This window comes from Heterodontus francisci, chromosome 11 (genome assembly GCF_036365525.1).
Source record: "Heterodontus francisci isolate sHetFra1 chromosome 11, sHetFra1.hap1, whole genome shotgun sequence".
Lineage (NCBI taxonomy): Eukaryota > Metazoa > Chordata > Chondrichthyes > Heterodontiformes > Heterodontidae > Heterodontus > Heterodontus francisci.
In genome coordinates, this window is record NC_090381.1 from 43,727,962 (window position 1) to 43,751,277 (window position 23,316).

Here is a 23,316-nt window from a genome sequence, read left to right on the forward strand (position 1 = left end):
TAAGTAGTAATGTCACTCACCTTTCATATCGTCAGCAGTAATGCCCCACACCTTTACATCAGTGTCTGAGGTATACAATTGACAGACTATACAATGAAACTGCTCTTTCTATATCTTAATTTCTCTTAGAATGGAGAATACTTAACATTTAGCATCTCCTTCTCCTTTCAGGTATCCCAATAACACCATCTATAATTAAACACTAAAAGCTGCTTCCTAAAAAAATTGAGCAGTCACATTATTTACATTATCTAAGCTGTATCTTGGAGATAATCTAGTAAGGGCTTGTATACACAGGGATTATTTTAAACCCCTTGCTGACAAGCAATATTGTACATAAATTGAGTGATGCTCACATATCAGTTTTATTTTAATGCTAGAAATTATTTTAGTCTCATATCTAAGCCTAAGTTTTAGTCTTATTCGTAGTGTTTGGAATCGATTTAGTTCCTAGTCTTAGCTTAGTTTTTTTGGTCTCAAATTGCTGGGATGATTAAGTCTCAGGTAAAGAAAAGTAATTGAACATTTAGGTCTTGCTTTCCACATTTTCATTTTATTATTTGCAGGGTTATTGTTCAAAATTTCTGTTTCAAAATTACCTAATTGTTTTCCTTCTCACACAACTCAGAGGGCCATCCAAGAGAGAGTGAAGAAATAAACTGGTGCTTGTCTTAAGATTTCTGTCTGTTTCAATTTCCAGTACCTGTTCCAAAATTTGTAGATGACTGACCAGTGTTGTTTTGAGTCTGAGAAACAGTTCTAGTCTGGTCACTTGATCTTGAATTTTAATCTTAATTTAATTTAAAGTCTTCATAAAAATGTGGTTGCTGAATATACAATCATTTTCCTCACTTTCATCAACTATACCATGGATATAAATGGTAGAAGTACTGCTTCATTGTATTTTCCCAAAAAAGACCTGGAACTGTTATCTGGGATCAAAAGCCCCAGTTCACCTTAGCAACACAAGTAGCCCTATTTTTCAATTGTTAAATTAATATGCCAAATAAATGACCAACAATTCCCTCAGCCTCTGCTGTAGCTCTATATTATGCAAATTTGCCATTTGCCTGCGTTATAATGGGGCGTTAGTAAAACAGTGGGATTCATATTACCTTTAAAATAGAGAAAGCAACATAACATCCGAGGCTGACAATTTTAATGCTGCCAACGGCAGTCCAATTATGTGCTTAATTTACTGGTGACGGTAAATGAGACATTTTATATGTATAATAATAAATACAATACACTTTGACCTTACAGATCCAAGTCACTTTGTACAATAAGTACAAACAGCAAAAAGGGAAATGCAAGAGCATCAACTCATTCAACAAATTGGGAATTTTTGAAAATGCAGTGCAAGAAGGAAGTAATCTTAACATTTCCGATTTTGAGATCACTCCTTAAATAGTCTCTTTTTTAAACTATTGTAAACGGGCATCTAAACCACCCTTAATGGAATATTTTGTATGCTCATAAGATTATGATGATGGATCAAACTTTAGTTATTAAACAATGTTTATTTTTCAACTATTTCATTGTTGAGTTTTGATATAACCTTTGTAGCTTACAAATATATTCGATATTAAGCTACAAATTTTCATGTCCAGCCATTGCTGAAAATCTTATCTTTCAATATTCCAGCCTAATGTTTACTGCATATATTGCCACAGAACTGATAATGTTTGCTTTTCATTGGCAACAGCATAGTGGAATGTTCTAAAGGTTTTTGCAGAGCTCTGACATAGGCATGCAAAAAAAAAGGCTCGAGTTGTATCCATGTTGAGATGTTTAAATTAACTTTAAACAGAGTAACAATATCTTTACTAAAATTTTATGTAATTAAGTAACGAAGACAAAAGAAATGGATGAGTGCTGGAAAATTCCCTCAACACTCCCACTGCTCAATTTGCATATTGAATTTTAGAACGAGTGACAATGGGAGGAAGATGGAAGCCAGAAAAGAGCAAGCCCCAACAATCCAAAACCCCAAAAAATGCAGTTTTCATTTAATTCTTTAGATGCCAGTGTGAATTACAGGCATTTTTAAAAAAAAGATAAAGCTGATTACTTAAAAAAGGCTTTGTGCCATGTTGAGCACAGTGAAATGTATGAAGTGCCACTTGTAGGTGCACCAGAGCAGGGCCCAGGATGAATCTATTTTCACTGCTGTGTCACGACATTCAAGCACTGAATTCTTAAAACTTGAAAAGCATTGCAGTCGTTACCAGACAAGCTGGGAAGACTATATATTCCATAGCATGATGAGTCTGGGTAGGAAAAAAAGTTATTGGAGAGGAAGACAGGGAAAAGAAAGAGAATGAGCTGTAGTCAGGGTGGGAACCCTGACTACAGCTTCTCACTCTCTTCATTTTGAAATTTGGTTGTGAATCAGTCACTGGAGCTGCAAAAGAAAAAGCTTTGATAGTATGTGGACTGCAGCTCTGTGGACAGTGGTGAGCAAACAAGAACTCAAGTCTTAGTATTGGAAACATATAAATAGGCCTGTCTATGGAGGCAACTATCCAGAACAACATGTTGCCTTCCTGCTGTAGGGGAAGGACATCAAGAAGTGCAGAGATTGACTTCTAGGAGGCCTTGAGTGGGTACAGCTTGTGGTTGTAATCCAAGTGGGAATTACTGTGAGACATTGGTAGGAATGAGGAAGAGACTTAAGCACAGAATACGAGAAAAAAGGCAAAAAGCAGAACATCAAGGCTACTATTTTCAAGAATACAACTTATGCCATATCCTAAGCCAGACAGCCCCTTGAGTCTGCTCCACCATTCAGTTGTATCATGACTGATCTGTACCTCAACACCATCTAGCAACCTTTGCTCCATAGCCTTGTAAGGGTCTGAAGTTCTGTTAATGGACGATAAATACCCGGTAGTTCAAGATAATAGGGTGAACAGGTGTTGGGTGTTAATTAGCTAATTGTATTCAAGTCTGTATATATAAAGAAGAGCCAGTCAGCATGGACTGGTGTTGTTGTTTGGAGAGCAGAAGTAAGCTCTGTGACAAGTGATAAACAATCTCTACCAAAGCAGCCTGGTCTTGGTGTCTTCTTCACAAACAGGCTTGGAGATTTCTCTAACATTGGTAGCAGAGGGTGGTTGCCTGAAAGTGAAGATTGTAGACTAAGATTTGTTTTCAGACAGGGAATTAGAATTGGAGTTTTTTTTTTTGAAGTTGACTGAAACCAAGTGTAAGGTGTCAGAATATGATTTTTCCACTGCTGATTTGTGAAGCTGAACCTTATGATCAATGGAAGAATGAAGTTGATATATGGACATGGGTTATGTCTTAACCTAAAATGAAGCAAGGAATGGCCCTTGTACTTTCACTTCCTGCCAGAAGCAAGATCAGGGGCAAAGTGTTCTCCTGAGCTTGAGGCTCATTTGGATGATGAGGAAGTTTGGACAAACTCTATAAATTTATATGAAAGGTGACTTAGAGTGCCTATGAGGCATGGTTGACCTTTGATAAATTTAGAAAAGGAATAGTTCTTTCATAGAAGAATATATTATAGAGCTTAACTGACTATATGCAAGGTTGCAGCAAATCTGCTTGGAAATTCTTAGATTAATACTTGCCTTCAAATTGTTGGATTGTGCTAGGATATCAAACATGGATAGGCTCTTGGCATTAACTGGAGTTAGATTCAAAGAAAGATGTGCTTTTTTTTCAAATGTCTGATGCCATAAAAAATTTTTGGGAAACCATTCCTTTCCGGCTGCTTTCATGGTGCAGATAGGTTTTTCAGTGGGGACACCAAATTTGGGAGATACAATGCGAGCAGCATTTTGAGGCTGTTCAAGTATGGGGCCCAAACATCTGTAGGAAAGGAGACTCGCACACAAAATGAATGAGGATTGAGACCCTTTTGGCAGCTATAACCAATTGCAGGAATTGGACAATTATGGCAGAAGGACGAACCCCAGGAATAACCAAGGGGTGGTGAACAGGTGTTTCTGATGTGACTCAAAGTATCACTATGCGTTGCATTGTCCAAATAGGAATAACAGGGTTTTTGAGATCACCTGTGACCTGGAAGGCGAGGATGACCCTACTGATCAATCAGAAGGAATTGTACTCTTCACAAGAAGCTTCAGTCCAGTAATAAGTGTCCTAGTTGCTGATTTGTTCAATTGCACAGTACTAGACTGTGAGTGTATATCCACAGTATGTGGAATGGATTGGTTAAGGTGTTACATGGATCCTTTTAAGTAAGGAAGACTGAAATAAGGTCAAAGAATATGACAGTTCTGTTTCTGGTTTGGGGATGACAACATGTTGATCACTAAAGAGTGGTAATTCTGTGTAAAGGAGCAGGGGTAAACCATTTTATTACTACAGATGTAGTATCCAGTGATGTACCTTTTGCTGTTAAGTAAACTGTATGAAAAAGGCTCCGATGAAATTGGATATGGAACATGATAAGGCAATTGTCTTTGGGAAATCTGTAGCTTTGTGGTTTACATAGTCGGGACATTGTTGCACTCCTTTAGTGAGACCCAACATCTCTAAGGATGTTAAAGATGTATTAATAGCATCTGGGGTAGGGATTTATAGGAGAAAAGACAAATTATTTCAAAACTACATTGACAGTTTGCACATCCATCTCTTCATAGGTTGAAGATTCTGTTAAAAGATGTAGGGGTAATAGATGATTACACTAAACCTATTGAAGATATCAGTGGAAAATGTGATATCTAATTTAAAAAAATACAGGGGGATGCCATTGTGGCCCATAGTGAGTCTCCCATTAGCAAGGGACTTTAATGAACCTGTAGCAATGGACTCGAAAATATGGGATGAGTAGAAAATTTCTATTCTACACTTTATAGACGTGGTGACTAGATTCAGTCTCTCGACGGTAATCTATAGAAAAGTCAAAAAAGTAATAGTGGACAAGATAATGGAAAAGTGAATAGGAACAGGACTGGGAACATCGGCTAGGTTTCTAACTGACAATGGAGGAGAACTTGCCAATGATGAGTTCAAGAATATGTGAAAATCTGAATATTGTAGCAATGCACAAGACAGCAGAAAGTCCTTTTTAGTAATGGGATTTGTGAGCGAAGTTATGCCGTGATTGACAAAATGCTCTGAAATTTTAGCAGACCAGCCAAATTGTAGATTGACTACTGTTCTGGTGTGGGCAGTACATGTGGAAAAACACGCTTCAAATGGTTGGGGGCTACAGCCCATATCAATTAGTTTATGGCAGGAATCTGAAAATACCTTCAGTAATCTGGGATCATCCCCTGGCTTTGGAGAGGACTACAATAGTTCAATTTTTGTAAGCATTTGAATGCCATGCATGCAGGGAGAAGAGCATTTATTAAGGTGGAGGTTTCAGGAAAAAAAATCAGGAGAGCTTTGAGGAATCGGATCAGGCCATCAGAAAATAATTTTGATAAACTGGATAGGGCGTCTTACAAAAGAAAGGCAGAAAGAATGGAGAGGCCCAGGAAAAGTTGTAGGCACTGATTGCAAAATGATTTTGCAATATGGCAACCAAACCATTAGCGTACATTCCTCGTGGCTTATTGGTACTGATTATACATTGACAGAATCTGAACAAATGCTGAACATCGATGATGCACCATGTACTTGGCATGCACATGTGTCAGCCCTATGCGAGCAACAGATTGTGGCAGATAATAGGCTGACTGAGAGTGGACCAAGTGATAGTGAAGATCCAGATAAGACCACTTATTCCAAAGGTCAACTACTGAAAGTTGGGATTAATGACATATATGCCAGAAGGGACGAGTGAATGGAGGCAAGCCACCATTATAAGAAGGGCAGGAAAGGCTGCAGGGAATTACAAACATTGGCTGAATGTGCAAGACAAAGGACAGGATATCAGACCTATAGATTGGTGAAAGGCCAGAAAACATAGCATAAATTCAGACAGGGGGCCTGAAGATGATCATAGTCCAAGGAAAATCTCACGAGCTTGTGAAAGGAAGCCTGGTTGTCGGAGGGACAAGTCGAGTAGTAGTCCAGAAAGGGATAGGAACAGTGGCACAGTGGTTAGCACCGCAGCCTCACAGCACCAGCGACCTGGGTTCGGTTCTGGGTACTGCCTGTGTGGAGTTTGCAAGTTCTCCCTGTGACCGTGTGGGTTTCTGCTGGGTGCTCCGTTTTCCTCCCACAGCCAAAGACTTGCAGGTTGATAGGTAGATTGGCCATTGCAAATTGCCCCTAGTGTAGGTAGGTGGTAGGAGAATTGAGGGAAGGTGGGGCTATGGTAGGGGACATGGGATTAATGTAGGATTAGTATAAAATGGGTGGTTGATGGTCGGCACAGACTCAGTGGGGCGAAGGGCCTCTTTCAGTGCTGTATTTCTCTGACTCTGACTGATTCTCTAGTGGATGTGGTTCCACAAGAGCAAGGACAAGAGAGCAGGCAAGGGGTGCCACAAGAAGTAGAAGCCCTTAGGATAAAGAAGCTCTAGTGGCTACTCTCAAGTTAGATGGTAAATTGAGAAAGGCTGCCAAGCAAAAAGAGCTTGACAGTTGTAGAGAGTTTGGTGTATACAGAGGTGCCAGATAGAGGACAACCAGCATTGCCCCACGGATGGATCTGTACAAAGAAAGTACTTCCTGATGGTACGTACAAAGTGAAAGCCAGACTGGTAGCTTGGGGATTTGAGGAACGACTAGGCAACCAGGAAGTTGAAGTAGACTCCCCAACAGCAGGAAAAGCAAGTTTGAGGATTTTCCTACCCCTTTTAGCGACACACTCATGGGAATGTAAGTCCATTGACATCAATGCAGCATTTTTGCAAGGGGAGAAATTTCAAAGGGAAGTATTTTTATAGCTGCCAAAAGAAGCTGGAGATATAGAAGGGAAATTATGGAAGCTAAACAAGTGTATTTATGGGCTAAATGATGCATCCAAGGTGTGGTATTTTTCAGTTAGGTCAGTCCTACTAAAAGCTGGTTGTATTTAACTAAAGGGATCTGGCAATGTTTAATCGGTACTATGAAGAAAAACTAGCAGGCATTTGCTTGACGCATGTGAATGATTTTCTGTGGGGAGGATCTGAGGCATTTGAGAAATTTGTGGTAGATAAAGTTATGTAGGAGTTTAAAATTGTAAGTATGGCTTCCAGAGCTTTTAAATATATAGGGTTGAATGTTAGGCAAAGTTTGGAGGTAACCCTAAATCAACAGTCTTACCTAGAGAATGTTTAATAGGATCCCAATAAATTGGGCCAGATCCTCAAAAGGAAGACTCTGCAACCAAGGAAGAAGTAGACCAGTTAAGGAGCTTAATCGGGCAGTTGAACTGCTTGTGCACACAAACTAGGTCAGATGCTTGCTGTGATGTATTAGAATTGAGCACCATGCTGAAACATGCTATTGTTGGGGAAGTGCTGAAAGCAAATAAGACATTGAAGAGACTGAGTTTTGATAAATGTACACAAGCTTCCAGCATTGGGTGACCCAGAAGAAATGAAATTGGTCATTTTTAGTGACACCTCATGTGCTAATCTTCCTGATGGTTTTTCGAGCATAGCAGGGCTCATTATGTTTTTGATGGGAGGAAATAAGTGTCTGTTAGCCTGGGAATCAAAGAAAATAAGAATAGTTAAAAGCACCTTAGCTGCAGAGACTTGCACTGATAGAAGCGATAGATGTCGGTATGTATTTATCAAGTATTTTAAAGGACCTCTTGCATAAGGGACAATCTAGGAAAACATTTCTCTTAGAATGTTTTAAATTTTAAGGGATGCCCTTTTAGGAGAGAGATGAGGAGAAATTCTGAGGTTTGTATTACTTTCCAACTCTCTGCTTCAGAAGGTGGTGGAGGCAGGAACATTGAATATTTTTAAGATGGAGGTAGATAGATTCTTAGGCAGGGGAATCATGGGGTATCGGGGGTAGATGGGAGTGTGGAATTCGAAACACACAGATCAGCCACGATCTTATTGAATGGCAGAGCAGGCTAGGGGGGCCAAATTGTCGTCTACTGCTTCTAATTCGTATGTTTGTATAATGTTACATAGATACCCATTCTCTTTGGGACAATGTCCATTCCACAAAAAGTGTCGCAGAAAAGGGATTGAGGATTGATCTTGAGTATAAAAGAAATGTTGGAAAGAAGAAATTTCCAAAGTAAAATGGGTTGACACAAGTTGTCATTTGTTGGATTATTTTACTAAGTGGTGCGTGTTTGAAAAAATTGTTGGATATCCTCGAAGAGGGCCGTCTTGTGTTATAAGCTCGGAAAACATGGATTTTTTAAATTGCTTTTTCTTTAAACAAGTTATTTTAAAGGGGGGAATATACAACATGTTAATGGCTGGTACTGTTGAAAGTTAATAAAATGTGTCTTTTGTTTGTGTGTATATATTTATATTTAATGAAAAAAGGAGTATCTGTTGGGGTCTGAAGTTCTGTTAATGGAGGATAAATACAGGTGTTGGGTATTAATTAGTTAATTGTATTCAAGTGTGTATTTATGAAGAGCCAGCCAGCACTGACTGGTGTTTGGAGAGCAGAAGTAAGCTCTGTGGCGAGCAATAAACAATCTCCACTGAAGCATCCTAGGCTCAGTGTCTTCATAACCAGGCTTGGAGATTTCTCTAACAAGCACTTGATACCCTTACTCAATTTCAGTCTTAAATTTCAATTGACCCAACATCCACAGCCTTTTGAGGAGTAAGTTCCATATTTCCACAACCCTTTGCTGAAAAAGTCCTTTCTGATTCCAATCCTAAAAGATCTAGATCTAATTTTATAATTATGCTTTCTTGTTCTGAATTCTGCCACTAGAGGATACAGTTCCTCTGCATCTACCCCATGTCATGCCCAGTAAAGCCATGTCCAATTAATAACTTTAAACATGGACTCTACTCAGCATAGCATCCTCTGGAACTAAATTTTCCTTTTGTTTTAAATGAACCACAATGGACATTAAAAGTGGACATGAGCTGCAAAGCTGGCTGCTGAAAGTCAGCTGACTAGTTTCTTCAAAAACTAGCTCACCGGCCTAAATTTTCTGACCACCACTCTGGGAGTGGTGGCGGATGTGCAAAATGGCAGTGCTCCCACTGGTCCTGTGATCAGCCCTGCCACCGTGATTACACAGCGAGTGGCCATTTTGCATAATTGAGATGGCTGTTTCCCCGACCCATCACGTGGCAGGGGGTGGACATAGAAGGCATTCACAGCGTCACCTAATGTAGAACCAGGTGCTGGCGCCATCTTTAAAAGCCTGCTGGACCTGCCTTCACTGACAATCTTTGGTTTCTACAGAAGCTTGCTGAAACAACACTTCTGTGCTGTTCCAAAAAGTTAAAACTCAGCAAGCTGCCTTACTGGGCATCCTTCTGATCATGGCAGAGGTCCAAGCAAGGTTGGCCTCATGGTTCAGTAATGCCTCTCTGCTTATTCTCAAGGCTGCAAGGGAAAGGCAGGAGGTCCTTTTCCCCAGTGATGGCAAGAGGTCCTCCCACCTGACAAAACAAGCCGAGGTGGAAATCAGAGAAGGTTAGTAGCCATGGGGTCACCTAATGAAACTGGATCCAGTGTAGGAAGAGGGTCAATGACCTCCTGGATTCAGCAAAGTAAGTGGCATGTTCCGAAACTGCTTGGTATGATCTGGTTGTCACTATACAGTATGCCACATGGATACCACTGCCATTTCAAAGACAGGGCGGTCATAATAGATTGATGGCAGATGACTGTCTGTATCAGTGAATCAAGTCTCCCTCATTAATACCTCAAAGTTCAACCCATGACCGGTTGAGTCAGTATGCCAGCCAAAGCATCCCCCAGGTGTTGATGAAGCACCCATGTTAGTCTAATCATGATTTTGAAGTTTGGCAATATTCAATATCTGCATCCTTCTTTCAGGAGGGAGACGGCCAGGACCAGTGGCAGAGTGCCCGGCCTTCATCTTTTAAGTCAGGTTGAAGAGGAGGCACTGCATCTGGCTGGGAGCCAAAGAGGACATGCCAAATCAGAAGTCCAAGAGTAATTATTGCCTAGAAGATAAAAATTCAGTAGTCATGGTGAATTAGTTCTTGCATGCTGTACTTGATGGGATATGTGTAGCCTAACTCACACATGATGTTTGCATTGGCAACCTGCATGATACATTCACAGGACACCACAGACCCGGAGAGACTGACAATAACCTCTGAGGACAAGGAGCAGTTGGAGGATGCACCGTCCCATGACTCTCCTGCACCTTCCATCAGTGCAGATATTTGTACCTCGGTGGGAATCTGCTTGGCTTTGCAATCAGGGTCACCATCTGGTGAGAGTACAACACGCGCCCGAACATTTGGCTGAGACTGAGACAGCTGAGGCCTCTGACAGTCAGAGGATGGTGGGTGGCCAGGCCTATGCTGAGCCCCAGGCTGATGATGAGTCCCTGGTTTTGGCAGCTTAGGGCAGGCTGGTGTTGCAGGGAGAGGTAAGGCAACATCTGACAGATGCCAGAGTCCCTGCATATTCTTGAGCAGATGGTGGGAGAGTCCATCCATACCATTACTGCTGCCATGTCCCAGGCATATGAGTGCATGGCTTCATCCATCAAGAGGTTGGTGGCCCTCTTGAAGAATCACATTCCACAAATGCACAATGACCTGCACGCCCTTGCCTTGGCCATGAGGTCCACTCAGCAGTGGCCGGGCGAGAGAAGAACCAGGAGGCTGGAGAATGTTCCCATTCTTAGTCCTTCTCTAGTGAGCACGGAGGTTCCAAGGTACCTTGACAGGGATTAGAGGATGAGCTCCACATTTTAGGTCTCCATTCAGGACGATTCGAGTGTGCACATAGGCTCCTCATCCCCTCCGCCAGTGAGCCAAGCTACAACAACTACGACGCCTGAGTGCACTCCTGCACTAGCGCAGGAAACCTTCAGGCAGCCGGGGCCTTCCAGGCCTCAGGCACCCAGAGGATGCCTGCTGAAGTCATCCCAAGCCAAGAGGCATCATGATCAGCAGCCTGCCTCCAGTCCAGCTGCTGTCGCAGGGAATGTTTCTCTCAGAAGCACATGCAAACGTATAAAAAAGACACCTTGACACATATGGGTGAAACATATATCTCATGTTTAAAGTAATTAAATGTTCCCTGGTGCAAATCTTCAGCCTTCATTGATGGATAACCGTGGGGTGAGTGGAAATACTGCAATCCCTTGAAATGCCTTACTACATTAGGAAAGTGACCACTGACATCATTAACATGCCAATGAGCATGATTGTTTCATTACTCAAATGATGTCACATGGGCACTGGCTGAATTGGATGTTGCCTTTCATGCTGGAGGGCAAGATAATATGGAGGCAGAAAACTTGATACTATTTGCATGAAGGTATGTTTTGGTCAGAAGCATATTTATTTCAAGTCATGGATTTCAGAAACGCTCCATTATAAGACTCTGCCTTGCCTCACTTGCACGCTGTCTGCCCTCCAGCGATCTGTTAGGATCATCCATGGCTGCTTGGCCTTGTGTGTCCTCTGCGTCACAGGAAGTTTAATGCTCCCACATTTCTTCCTCTTGCAATGCCTTCCCCACTCTGTAGTGCTATGTTATCTAGAATGCAGCTGACGCAACAATGCACCCAACCTTTTGTGGGGCATTCTGAAGGGCTCCACCAGATCTATTGAGGCAGAACTGTATCTTCAGCATACCAATGGCCTGCTCGATGGCCACTCTGGGGGAGCTATGGCAAGCATTGTAACGCTCTTACGCATCATTGCTGGAGTTCCTTACAAGCGTCGAAGCCATGTCCACAATGGGTAGCACTTATTCCTGAGAATCCACCCTTGAAGGCGAGCAGGGGGGAGTGAAACGATATGGCACCTGGAACTGTCAAAGTATAAATGAGTCATGGCACCTTCCCGGGAAGTGGGCACACACTTGTAGGAAATGCTTTCTGTGGTGGTATGCAAGTTGTACATTAATGGAATGAAAACCCTTCGTGTTGATGAAGGCAGCTGGTTGGTCTGTGGGAGCCTTGATGGCCACATGCATGCTGTTGATCACACCCTGCACTTGTGGGAATCCTGCAATGACCCCAAATCTAATGGCCCTCTTGGCCTGACTCTCAGGGTCTGTCCTGTCGTGCATATACTCACCGGTCCTCCTGAACAGAGCATTGGTCACCTCCTTGATGCAGTGGTGCACTGCAGATTGAGATCCTACATATGTCCCCAGTGAATTGCTGGAATGATCCAGCGGCATAAAAGTTTAGGGCCATAGGCATAGGGTGACCACCAAAACCCATTGGTCGCAAATCGTCATTGAGCAGTGCACAGAGGTTGGACAGCCGCAGTTCCACTCTGACATCTGCAGGTATGTCAGATGAGTTCTATATCCTCACTGCTGTATCTGCACTCTTCGTTGTGTTCTTGATGGCTGCAGCTGCTCACATCCAGGAGATTCCTCTTGTGCCGCAGCTGCCTCTTGGGCCCATCTCCGGCAGATTCATCTCAGCGCAGCATGGGGATCCAAGAAAACAGGGTGAATCATACTCATTTCTATCCTCCTTGGACCTATCTCCTCAAAGATGTTTGAATTTTGATTATGGAAAGCCTATATTCGCTCTATGGTAGCGATTGATATTGGACCCGCAACATTTCCAAAAGTGCAAGCCATCATGAGTAGACCAACAATGTTTCAGCACCTCTGCACTTGCAAGTTCTCCCAACCCTCCCCCCTCTCTTCACAGACACACCACTTGCACAGTTCTCCCAAACCTCCAACCCCCACTCAGACAATGCAGTTGCAGAGTTCTTCCAACCAACCACTTCCCCTAGATAACTGTGGTACAGTAATTGACCCTTTCAAATCACCGAGGATTCTCTGCTCGGTGCTGCCATCTTTTTGAAGATGCAGATCAGAAAGCACGTGAGGAGACATTCCTGAATTAAATGGATTTCCCCTGAAACAATTAAGGTGATTGTCTTGACCCTTCACAGGATGAAAGTCTTACAACTGTTATGACTGAGGTGGGAGCAATGCTCCATCAATTCAGTCCCATCACTCCACAGGTCACAGCATATTAAATTTTTCCCACCCAACTGGAAAACAACCAAATTAGACACTCTCAGAACCCCCAGAATAAAACCGACCAAACCAGATATCTTTAGACAACAAATTAATTATTTATTAAAACTAAATCTTAAACATTATTAAGCTAACCCTATGTCTAAAGACCTTAACTTCTTATTTTAACCTAACTCCCCCATATTCTCTCACATTAAAAATCAATGGTCAACCATTTTTTTAAAAATGTTTGAAATATTAGCTGCTGCTTAAGAATAAATAACTGGGTTATAAGTCTTTGAGTTATGTTCCTGATGGGTGAGATATCTTCGTGTAAAAATAATCAGATGCCACTCCAAGTCTCCATGGGGATTTGATGAAACAGTCTTTTCTTGATAGTCATTCACAGCACTTCTGCTGCAGCAGGCATCAAACAGTTCTTTTAACACTGGGTATAATGACACAAAAGAACACAAAAGTCCAAGTGTATCAGGCCTGTGTCCTCAGTACCTTGCTCTATGGCAGCGAGGCCTGGACAACGTATGTCAGCCAAGAGCAACGTCTCAATTCACTCCATCTTCGCTGCCTCCGGAGAATACTTGGCATCAGGTGGCAGGACCGTATCTCCAACACAGAAGTCCTCGAGGCGGCCAACATCCCCAGCTTATACACACTACTGAGTCAGCGGCGCTTGAGATGGCTTGGCCATGTGAGCCGCATGGATGATGGCAGGATCCCCAAAGACACATTGTACAGCGAGCTCGCCACTGGTATCAGACCCACCGGCCGTCCATGTCTCCGCTTTAAAGACGTCTGCAAATGCGACATGAAATCCTGTGACATTGATCACAAGTCCTGGGAGTCAGTTGCCAGCATTCGCCAGAGCTGGCGGGCAGCCATAAAGACGGGGCTAAAGTGTGGCGAGTTGAAGAGACTTAGTAGTTGGCAGGAAAAAAGACAGAGGCGCAAGGGGAGAGCCAACTGTGTAACAGCCCTGACAAACAAATTTCTCTGCAGCACCTGTGGAAGAGCCTGTCACTCTAGAATTGGCCTTTATAGCCACTCCAGGCGCTGCTCCACACACCACTGACCACCTCCAGGCGCTTACCCATTGTCTCTCGAGATAAGGAGGCCAAAGAAGATAATGACAGTTCTATGTTTGGATTTTAAAGTTGATAGATTTCAGTCGAAGCTTTACTGCGAATTCCAGAAAACACAATCGATCAAGAGAGATTCAATCTTGAAGCAAAGACTCCTTAGATTGGAAGTAAAGAAAAAGGAATTTTGCTGCCTCCAGCAATACAAATGTTCTCTTCAAAAGGGATTTTGTTCTCCTTGGGCAATTAACACAGCCTGTGGCTCATTGTAGAATTTCTGCTGAGAGAATTCTCTTTCAAGGCAAGCACGCTTCGTTTGTGTCTCTCAAAATTGGTCCTTTAGCTGGTCCTTGCATGCAGTCAAATTGAAACATTACACCATGTGACCTCCTCACTCTCCTGCTGTTGTCTGGTTAAACAGGTGCAGCTGTGGCACACTGTTCTCAAATATAAAACTTCTTTCTCTGTCTTAAATGTCACAGACCTATAATTATTTTTCTCCTCTGATTAAAAAGTGTGTGTGCCTTTAAGACTTTGTTAAAAACAGTGCACCTTTAGGGGGAGAACATTCTGGAGAGACAGTGTGCCACAACTGCGTTTTTTGTTACCTTGGGCAATGGCAGGAGAGAAAGAGGTCACATGGTAATGTTTCCACTAGGCTGCATGTGGAACTGGCAGAAACTGGCTGAAACCAGTTAGTTCTGAGAGACTTTCCAGCAAGGTGAACTGAAGAGAAAGGAACTGCTTCTTCTCTCTCTGCAGAAAATTCTACAGGAAGCTACAAGTCAAGTTGATTCCCTGAGTAAAGAAGAAAAAGCCTTCTTTGTCAAGAAACCATTTGAATTGCTGTGCTCATCATTCAAAGAACTGTTAATGCTTGCTGCAGCTGAAGAGTTGAATGCCTATCTTCTGAAGGACTATTTTCATCAAATCCACATTAGAAGACCTCATCCATCAGGAACGTAACCTACAAAGACTTTCTTATTTTATTTATTCTTGAGACTAATTTTTTTTTTAAATCCACTTTTAAAACCAGTTAACTGTTAGTTTTTGAGTGTGTGTGTATGAATGTGGGAGTTGAATTAAAATAAGTTATAAGGTCTTTAGACAAAGGTTTATCTTCATGTTTAAGATTTAGTTTTTTATTAAATAGTTAATTTGTCATTGTTTAAAGATTTGGTATGTTTCATTCTGGGGTTACAAGAGTGTTTAATTTGGTTGTTTTTCCAGTTGGGTGTGAAAGCTAAATAATATGCTGTGACCTGTGGAGTGATGGGACTGAACTGACAATACATTGCTCCTGCTGCAGTTCTAACATAAAGGTACACTGCTTTTAAACAGAGGAGAAAAGAAAACTGTTCCGAAACACTTCCGCCCCAGCAAAATGAAATGCCATTCCTAAAATGCGTTTTATTACAATGCAAAAAAAAAAGAAACTGGGAAAAAAACACTAATGTCTGTTCATATTCATGCACCCATTCACTCTACTGATATCTTACAGTATGGGTTATGGTCAGTGTATATTAGTGTTTCTTTATAGCTTTGACGGACATATACTTCAAAATGTTTGAGAGCCAGCAAAAGTCCTAATGTTTCTTTTACCACAGTGGAATACTTTTTTGATGGCAATTTAGCTTTCTTGAAAAGCATCTCTATGCCAGATTCGTCATCCTGCAATAGGACTGCACCAACACCCAGATCACTAGCATCGATCGCTATTTTAAAGGGTTTAGTAAAATTTGGAGTAGCCAACACAGTTCATTACTTAAGATTGCCTTTAACTTTTCAAAAGCTGCCTGGCATTCATCTGACCATACTACTTTGTCTTTTTTTTTGTAGCAAATCGGTTAATGGAGCAGCCAGTGCTAAAATTTGTTCAAATTTCCTGTATAAATGGCACATCCCCAAAAAACTCTATTTCCCATTTAGATTTTGGGATAGGGAACTCTACTAAGGCTTGTACCTTTACCGGTTTTGGCAATACTTGTAACATGGATGAATCTGTAAAAGTCCAACATCTATTGATATGGCAGACAGCTGATAGAGTTGATGGAAAGAATACAGCAAGGAATGAATGCACTACTTCAGGACAGCAAAGGGAGCTTCAAGATCCCCAAAGACTAGTTAAAAACGATTTAACTTTTTTATAAGAGGGCATTCTCGTTGAACACCCAGTGAAAACTGGTTATGATGTGCCCTAGTGTAATTTAGCATGGATCAAGACAAAGTATGCAGTAGGAGAATGGAAAATCACCTGGTATTTAAAGCTAATCAATCAGTAACCTTAATCAGTGCCTTGCTGCTGTTGGAAGCACTTGAAAGTAACACAGCAACAGCTGAAGCAGCCTTTACTGTTCACCCAATGAAGACTGAAGGCTACTGCTCTGCTGTCAGAGCCATTCCAACAAATAAAGCCAATTTACTAAAGCTGGATAAAACAGCTATAAATGCAGTGAATCAGCCAGCTCCCTATACCTCCCAGGTGATGTAGTTTCTTTTGAATGCCTTGAAATGTAGATAGGAGTGAGCCAAGGACTTCGCCGAGGGAGTTCACTTTATTCATGATGCGGGCTAAGGATTAGTACTGCAAGTGGATTAGTGCAGATTGCTGCCATAGAAACTCACTCATATATGCAAAGTCAAGGCTGAGGATTCTCAATCATCTAGCCAAAGTTTCACTCTGCAGCCCAAATTTAAACCTAGGATTCCTTTGACCGAGTAAGATGTGCTGGATGTAACTCGATAGTATGGATTGAACACTTATTATTTTAAAAGTACAACTGAGACAAGCTCTAGATTAGCTAATCAACCTTTTCACAACATAGAAGGCTTTTCCTGGCTTGTTCCCCAAATCTTTGCCAGACAGTCCCAGCACCATGTCTGGGGTTGGATCGTGCGCATGTGCACACAGCATCCAAGGTAAAGGTACTTGTAGATCTTCCACTCTGCACATTGGTTGGGAAGTTGTATCAAAACAGTAGCCTATGGCTACTGGGCGGCACAGTGGTTAGCACCGCAGCCTCACAGCTCCAGGGACCCGGGTTCGATTCCTGGTACTGCCTGTGTGGAGTTTGCAAGTTCTCCCCGTGTCTGCGTGGGTTTTCTCTGGGTGCTCCGGTTTCCTCCCACAAGCCAAAAGACTTGCAGGTTGATAGGTAAATTGGCCATTATAAATTGTCACTAGTATAGGTAGGTGGTAGGGAAATATAGGAACAGGTGGGGATGTTTGGTAGGAATATGGGATTAGTGTAAGATTAGTATAAATGGGTGGTTGATGTTCGGCACGGACTCAGTGGGCCGAAGGGCCTGTTTCAGTGCTGTATCTCTAATCTAATCTAATCTATGCTGACTAATCAAAATCCTTTCAAAATTTTCAGAAAACTGATATTAAGTAACAGAAATCTGGCTACTCCAACTGACATTTAATTGATACCTCTGCTCTATGTAGTATTACAACTCACTTCATTTCTACAGCATTTCCAGATGTCAAATGGGAAATTTAAGGAGACATCAAATTTAGATGCAACATGAATCCGGTGAGAGGGAAGAGCTCACTTACATCAAAACAGCTGCTAGGAAATAAAGTTTAACAGCACTGTCTTAGGAATGGATTACCCATCTACCCATACTTCCACCTCCCCCAAATTCCCTTCAGGAATGCTTTATTATGCAGGAAATAATCAAAGTAGGAGAAAACACAGTACAAGATATCAAAAACACCATTGAACAAAAGACAGCAAATGATATGTTAAATTAACGAGTGAAGTATTGTACTTAGAATTTTTATTTTTTGTAACTTATTTACAACTTAATGAAAATACCAATCTACGATTGTAAATTCACTATTTGTGAACAAGAGACTCCAAGAACAGGGGGAAAAATGATCGCTTTTTCTCTTCTGTCTCCTTTATACAGTTTGGCATGAAGAAATGAGTAATCTTCTTCGATATGGTATTTAAGTTTTCAGACTGGTGAGGTTCTTTGAAAGTCTGATCTTTTATCACACCCTCCCCCTCCCATTTGCACAGCAGCTGTACAAGAAACTCAATCCCAACCAGTATTCCTGTGTCATGGGGATCACAACTATGTACAATGCATTTAACTGTACATATTTGAAAAACAAATCTGGCTCTGAGACAGTGTACCTTTGGCTTAAACTATACCTTACACAAAATGTAAATGTGAAAATCAAACCACTCAAAAAATGATTGTTCTCAGGGATTGTTTTTGAACAAACAGGTTTGCTATTCTGTGGTATAGTTAAATCCTGATTTTAAAAACTGATTCAGATTTCTACAAAGAACAAAAACTAATCTGATTCTCTGAACCAAAATAATTAAATCAGCCACTCAATTGGAACAAAATGTAAAAGTCAGCAGGAAACCAATTAGTCTGGTAAAATTCACTGCTGTTTTGAGGGGAGATGTGGCAACAGATTGGCAATATTTGTTTTTAAGAAAATTTCTGTGTGGGTTGGAATAGTATTTACATAGTGCTTTCACACTGAAATGTAACAAAGCACTGAACACAGCAAATTCCTCTTGGAAATGCAATGACCTGTGTAGAATTTGAATTGGGTATTAAATGTTACTATTCAATGTGAAATTCTATGCAACAGAAACAAACAGGAAGGAGTTTGATACATTCAGCTCTGCAGATGGTTCACATTTACTTTTATCTGAAGATGATGGCACAATAACCTTCAATATCTGGCATCAGTGGCACTAACAATCTTCCAACAATGTACTTGGTTAAAGCAGTTATAAACTGGAAATAATATGTACACATTCAACTTTAAATGCACGCTTTCACTTGCTGAAAAATGAATGAAGAATTGCAAAAAAAGATAGGATAGCTGCAGTCATCATCACCACAGTGCAGGTCTGTTACAAATAGCACATGACTAGTTCACTTTATAAATAAATTACAAAGTGGTTGCATTCCAGTAACAATTTTAAGATACAATGGTTCAGAGTAACTAATTTTCAAGTGACTCTCCTTTCCTCCAAATATGTACATCTCTCAGCCCTGGATACACAATCTATTTGTACTTGACCACCTTCAGGATTTTTACATTCACTTTTTCTGCAGTGAGAAATATTTATGTTTAATGCCCCCAAATATTGATTATAGTTCAATCCAATAGAATGCATTACTATGACATCATAGTATCCTGAAATTGAGGATTTACATCTGAAAATGAGCTTTGAATGTAGGGATCAGGATACATTTAATTCAACTGTTAATGCAAAAAAAAATCCTCTGCTAATCACAGTAGTATTAATCCAACATTGCAAAAAATCATTTTTAGATAAATACTTGGACACTGCAGCTGCCATACTGTGGTGTGCAGATGGGTGCCAGTAATGTAGATATCACGAGAATAGTTTCAAAACCTGCATACAAATTTTATTGTACAGAATATTTTTCAATCTTATCAGATTTCAATTTTTAAATAAATCATGCATTTAAGGAGATGAAATAGGATGCAACATAAAGACAATTAGTGCGCACTCCAATATGATGAAACAACTGGGGTCCTTCACTCCAGTTGGACATTCTAAACATCATCTCCACACAAAAGTGGAGGGTTCCTGTTACAGTCACTTTATTAGCAAGCTAAATAAATGACTAATAATCAAGGTGGCATTAACAAAAGTAGGAAACCGCTTAATAAAATTAAGGGCCAACTGGGGCATTTGTGGAGATTTTGATCATGCTTCCTTGACCCCATGATCTGCGAACATTTGCATCTGCCTGGGACAAGTAAATGATCATAAAGTGTACAGGTGCATGCAGTGGAGTTCTAACTTGTAGTGCCAGAGTGGTGAGACTAAACTTGTGCCTGTAATCCATCTCTCCCCCTCACCACCACTTAAGTTGCAAATTTTATCCATGCCGCTGTGGGGCAGTAGGGGAGAAAAGAGTGCTGTAAGTGTCTTTTTTAAAAATAAAAATAAATCCAAATTAATTTGAACAGAAGTAGAAAACCATTAAAAACACTGGCTTTAGAAAAGTGACATGAAGTAAGCAGTGACAATAAGTAGGATCCACTGCATTTTCTTTAATTCAGAATGTAGTCTAGAGACATGTTCTGTGTATATAGCTCTGTTCTCAAGTCTAATATTTAGCATTATGTTTTTACAGAATCTTATTTTTAAAAAAAAGTGATTCAAAACATGTTTCTCAGAAACTAAAAGAGTCCTTCAGTCACCAAAGGGTCAATTACCCAAGTTCCCTTTCAAAGGGAATCTTCTGTACACCTAAATACAGTAAGCAAGCTGCAAATTCAATGTTGCACTATAACTGGTGGGATACAGTAACCGCAGCATTTTTCCCATTAGCCACCTTTGTGTTGTAAAACAGACTTTGATTAGACCTAGATGCTGTTAAAAGATTTGATTTTGAACAATTTTAAAATACAACCTGAACAAGAAGTGGGTACAGCCCTTTTAAAAAGAGAAAGCTCCTTTTTGGGCATTGGCCTGCACATGCATGTTTAAAGTACTGGAAACTAACATTTCTTACATGTCTCTCGTTACACATTGCAGCCTTCATGCAGCCACTGCATAACTAAGAAAACCCTGATTTCTGGACTCCCAGTAATATTTTAACCAACCTTTTCATTGTTTATTGTGGCATATTTTGAGACAGCTATAGTGTATTGAATATTGCAAATATATTAATTTCAAAAGACTGTACAAGGCCAAAAACATAGTCTACAATCTCTTTAAAAAGGGGCTAGAACAGATTATGTGGTACTCCTTACAGAAACAAAATGGATATCCTTACAATATCCAAGCCACCTTTAATACACCTCAGTACTAAAGCAAGCACTTCAACACAAGTGCATTATAGAATTAGCTTATAAATACATTACTGACAGGATTGTTCTGTAATGTTCAAAGAATGGACGTTAATGTGAACAACATTGAATAGACCTGTTAATCATGTATTCTGAATAAAATCCAATAATAAACTGATAAGGAAACAAGTGTTTATAGGACACAGGTACCATTAATATTACACTGTGGAAAACGTGATTCTATACTTGAAAACAAGCAAGTTGGTGCAGAGGCCTTTGAAGTGGCTGCTTCGTACTTGAAACATGATTGCACTATGTAATGAAGGGGCAATGACAAACAAGTGTGTTGAAGTACCAAAGACAAACATGAACTCAAGGTGATATTTTTTTTTTTAATTAATTGATATTGGTTGGTGCATTCAGAATTCATGATTAACAACTTTTTAAAAAATAAATCGAGGGTTTGCTTGTGTTCAGTAGTCGTCGAGTGTCTCAATTTCTCCCATGTTGAGGCGCTCCGATGAAGCATTTACAGAAAAACCTGCAGGGGTGGGGAAAAAGGTAACACTTATTTATCTTGACATTGTTAGCCTCAAGCTAGCAAACATATTTCTGGCACTTCCCAGCTTTTAAAACTCGTCTTTCTACTGTGCATAGCAGGTTGATATTTGAACTAAACCCATGCTAATTCAGTAATCATAATAAACTATTCTCAGGCAATTTTAAGAAAAGATGCATAGCACTGATCCAGGATATTTGGAGCCCGTTCTATGCATCACTTGCAGCTACAGTTAAATCCCAGGAATTGGGATAATCTAAATTCTTCATCAGTGAGGAAAAAAAACAGGATTTTTAAAAATATGTGCCTATCATGTCCAGTTCCAGACTTGGAACAACTTCGAAAACTCAGATTGAGGCATTTCCCTGGACAGCATGCCGCGAGTTAAGACACCAACAACATGACACTTTCAACTGGTAACAGCCTGTTTTTTGTGGAAATCAGAATTATAATTTATACTTAAAGTCTTCAGTATGTAATATTAAATTCATTTTCATACAAGTGCATAATTTCTTATTCAATATGCACCTTTGCAATAACCGATCCAAAACAGCTGAAGTGTATACCTGCTTATAGAGGCCTGCTACCCGACCCCTACAGGACCTGACGATGTGTCGGGTTCGGGCCCATCTTCCGGGTATGGCTTTCGGGCTTGGGTCGGGTCAGGCCAGATACACATGGTAAGTGCTCTGCGAGTAAGTATTGAAATTTTAAAAACTCACCTGAGCTGGCATTCCAGGATGAAACTGAGTCTGCACAGTGAGCGAGTGACGTCACAATGACGTCATCAAACATGCGCTGCAGCTTCCTGGAGGTTCCGAGTCGGAAGGTAAGTAAATAGATGGTCAGGTCGGGCTTGGGTCGAGTCGGGACGGGTTCGGGTCGGGTGGGGCTCAAGGCAAAATCGGAGGGACTCAGGCCGGGTCGGGCTCGGGTACGCTGCGGTTCGGTCGGGTTCTTTTTTCCCCGACTTGAGCAGGCCTCTACCTGCTTATTTGCCAATGTGTCCCTATTACAGTAATTACAAATAAGCATCCTTCAAAATAAATTAGACTTTACATTGCATTATTCAGGCTGATGAGTGTAAAAGAAAGCAATAAAGGAAGAAGACTCTACTTAATAGCCCAGACCAATATTGCTATTGTCAAAGTGAATGCTACAACCTATTCCTTAACTCCAGTATGAAATGTTTATTTTAAGAGCAACATCTGAAATAAAAACGGGAAGAAACTGAACTTGAGTAACTTGCTGAAAAGGGCTGCATCATACAGTTTTGATGTGACTGACCTTTCAAAGCTCAAGAGGCAGAAAAACAAACTGAATAATGACAAAGGGCCACACATCTCAAAAATGGTATACGCAATGACATTCTCACTTTTTGGATCAGTCAGGTGTCTGGCAGATGCAAAAACCCCAAATCAAGCTACCGAGAAATTTAGAGTGTTTGTCTGGCCAATATGGACTTCACATTCTCATCTGATAGGGATACATTTCACTTATCCCAATTGTAGAGTGCTCAGGCACAGATTTACTGATGGAAACTACAAGAGTACTGCTGAAGTTTAATCATCTAAAACTGTGCAGCTTACAAGTAAAGAGAACTGGTGAGCTTCCATTACTTGGTCAGAAATGACTGCCCTGCCTGTCAAGAGCACTGGCTTGCAGGGTCATCTGAAACAGAGCGGAAAGAATCCCAGCCCCTAACTATCTTTCCAGGTACCAGTAGTGAGTCAGACTAGTGAGATGATCCATTATTAATGCTGTTATGCAATATGGGTTCGGTGCTCTGTTGTATGCTGGTATGTTCTCTGTGCAATTATGAAGAATTGTGTAAA

The 23,316-nt window shown here is 40.8% G+C and overlaps 1 protein-coding gene across 3 annotated transcripts in view; it reads right to left on the bottom strand.

The window, feature by feature from the left end:
* Positions 1 to 21,300: 21,300 nt before the first annotated feature.
* gigyf2 (GRB10 interacting GYF protein 2) overlaps positions 21,301 to 23,316 on the bottom strand; it is a 146,133-nt gene continuing 144,117 nt past the window's right edge. For all 3 annotated transcript variants that reach the window (XM_068042064.1, XM_068042063.1, XM_068042065.1), the window contains one exon: positions 21,301 to 21,463. In XM_068042064.1, coding sequence (XP_067898165.1) covers positions 21,396 to 21,463 — 68 coding nt within the window. In that variant the 3' untranslated portion in view covers positions 21,301 to 21,395. The remainder of the gene's footprint in view (positions 21,464 to 23,316) is intronic.